This window comes from Plectropomus leopardus, unplaced genomic scaffold, assembly GCF_008729295.1.
Source record: "Plectropomus leopardus isolate mb unplaced genomic scaffold, YSFRI_Pleo_2.0 unplaced_scaffold27210, whole genome shotgun sequence".
NCBI classification, from domain to species: Eukaryota; Metazoa; Chordata; class Actinopteri; order Perciformes; family Serranidae; genus Plectropomus; species Plectropomus leopardus.
In genome coordinates, this window is record NW_024629614.1 from 1 (window position 1) to 2,760 (window position 2,760).

Here is a 2,760-nt window from a genome sequence, read left to right on the forward strand (position 1 = left end):
ATATATATATATACCTTATAATCATCATAAAAGAAGGTATTTAAATAAAAACACATATGAAAAATCAAATCTGAAAAATTGAGGCGCCATTAAAGTAAACAAAAACATTGCTCCATAATTCCTGACAATAACTGAAGCATTTTTGCTGTATTAAAGTTTAAAATGTAAAATATTTGATGGTTTTACATGTTCAGCTTCAACAACAGCCCGTCTCTTAACATGACATCAAAAAACAGGACTTTTAACATCTGCTGCTCCTTCAGACCTGTGCACCACTGACCTCCCCCTCCTCCTCGTCCCTCTGCAGTTGGTGCTGATACCGCGGGTCAGGGAGCTGGACATGTTCCACGGGGTCGATGGCGAGGGAGCGTGGGATACGTTCCAGCGCTACCGGTGTCTGGAGAGCAGCCAGAGCGTCGTGAAAAGCCCGCTGACCGACATCTGCAACGACTACATCTTCAGCGTCTCTGCGCTGCTGCACAAAGGAGCCATGGGTACGCAGCTAATGTGTGTTTGTGCCACAGAGGCGTTTTATTTTTAAAGCTCTACGGTGCGTGTGTTGAACTGAGTGGGTATATTGTCAGAAATGTAAAACAAAATGTACCTTGGTAAGAAATGCTCCACAAATTGCAAGAAATTAATTGATTCTGAAAATTATTTTCAAAAAAGCATTGGAAAAAATTTTAGGAAAAAAGAAAAAGATAGGGAAACAATATTTATTTATTTAATATTACCAAAATTACTTGTATCTAAAATTAGGTTATAGAATTAAATAATTCTGGTAGCATTTTTTGAAAAGAAAAAACACAGAAAATGCCACCATCAGACAGCAGTGAGCTCTGCTTTCTGTTCCTGTGCTCATCCTGTGACAAAGTTACATCATTAAAAGCTTCTTCCAATGACTTTGAAAGAGGATACAAAGGGTTAATGATGACTTCAGTAACATTTTAAAATCTCTAATAAACTGACTCGTCTTGTCGTGCAAGAAAATCAGAAACATCAGCAGACAGAAAGAACAGTTTTAATATTTGTAAAAAGGTTTATTTCTCATAAATCTTCGTGCCTTTTTTCATCGTGCAGACGGGATGAAAAGTTGTGTTTATTGTAAGAAATGTTTGTTTCTCATGATTGTTGTGTCGTCTCGTCTCGCAGCGTGTCAGTGTGACCCGCAGGGCTCTCTGAGCGCCGTGTGCGAGCCCAGCGGAGGTCAGTGCCGCTGTCGACCCAACGTGGTCGGCAGGAACTGCGAGCACTGCGCGCCGGCGACCTTCCTGTTCAGCCCCTCCGGCTGCAGACGTGAGTGTTCGCCGTGTTTATCCGTTTGGTTTGCAGTTGATTAAACTCATCGACAGGAAGTGTAAACGTTCAAGTTTCCCCCCTCAGCTTGCGGCTGCGACCCTCAGGGCTCCATCAACGCCTTCTGCCACGAGGCCACGGGTCAGTGCGAGTGCGTCCCCGGGGCCACGGGGCGCCAGTGCTCCCACTGCCTGCCGGGCTTCTGGGGCTTCCCCCAGTGCCGCCCCTGTCACTGCAACGGCCACAGCGAGTACTGCCACCCGCAGACGGGAGCGTGTCAGGGCTGCCGAGACTTCACCACCGGACACCACTGCGAGAGGTACGAGCCCCAAAAAACTCCTTTTCTTTTTAAAAAGTCAGCAGTGAAATTAATACAAAATACAGCCGTTCAAAGTTGTATGTCCCTCCCTCAAAGCCAAAATAAAAAACAACATAAGCAAAGAACTTAAAAAACTATTGGACATGCCTCCCCCTTCCCTCTCATAAATAACAGACAGTCCCTAAGTTATATTTAAATATGCAGCTCTAATCCTGTTCTGAATGTTTTATTCATGAAACATAATATATATTTCAAAAACTTTTACATATTAATGAACGAGAACCAAAGAGTATCGATGGTTCCAGAGAATGTTTAATTACATTTAAAATGTGCCTCAGAGTCCTGGAAAAGTCCTGGAGAGGTCCTGGAAAAGTGGTTCCTCTCTCTGTTTCACCTTTTCCCCTACTTCCAGGTGTCTGGATGGTTACCATGGAGACCCAGAGCTGGGTTCAGGTGGACACTGTCGTCCCTGTATGTGTCCGGACGGACCGCGCAGTGGACGTCAGTTTTCTGACAGCTGTTATCTTTTGGCGAACAGCGACCAGCTGGTGTGTGTGTGCAGCGCCGGCTACAAAGGTACACACACACACACACACACACACACACACACACACACACATACACATTTGCTCTGATGTAAACGTTCCTGTCTGTCGTCGTGTCTTCACGTCAGACCCAAACTCGTTTCTAATGAGCCCGCCCTACACGAAAACATGATCTCGCTTCCTGTTTCCTCGTGCAGGTGCCAGGTGTGACGAGTGCGCCCCGGGTTATTTCGGGAACCCTCTGGTGCCCGGCGGCCGCTGCATGCCCTGCCAGTGCAGCGGCAACATCGACATGCACGACCCGGGCTCCTGCGACGCTCGGACGGGCGCCTGCCTCAAATGCCTGTACCACACGGAGGGCTATGGCTGCCAGCACTGCAGACAGGGTTACTACGGCAACGCCGCCACCCAGAGCTGCAGGAGTGAGTACAGACGCTCGTGTGACGCCGCTGACGTGCTGCGTGTTTGACTTTAAGAAAAAGCCAACGCCACAAAAGTTGTGTAAAATGTGAACAAAAACAAAATGCAATAATTTGCTAATCTTTTTTTAAACAAAGTTCAATAGAAAACAGTTGGGCTGCATTATTATTGTTATTATTA

General features: G+C 46.1%; 1 protein-coding gene across 1 annotated transcript; it reads left to right on the plus strand.

Annotated features, from left to right (window-relative positions):
* Positions 1-307: 307 nt before the first annotated feature.
* Positions 308-2,582, plus strand: LOC121937710 (laminin subunit beta-1-like; the record flags this gene model as incomplete). Its single annotated transcript, XM_042481031.1, has 5 exons — positions 308-494; positions 1,153-1,296; positions 1,384-1,615; positions 2,028-2,191; positions 2,358-2,582. Coding segments are annotated over 5 exons (952 nt in total), but the record flags the coding sequence as incomplete, so codon positions are not given.
* Between the last annotated feature and the right edge of the window lie 178 nt (positions 2,583-2,760).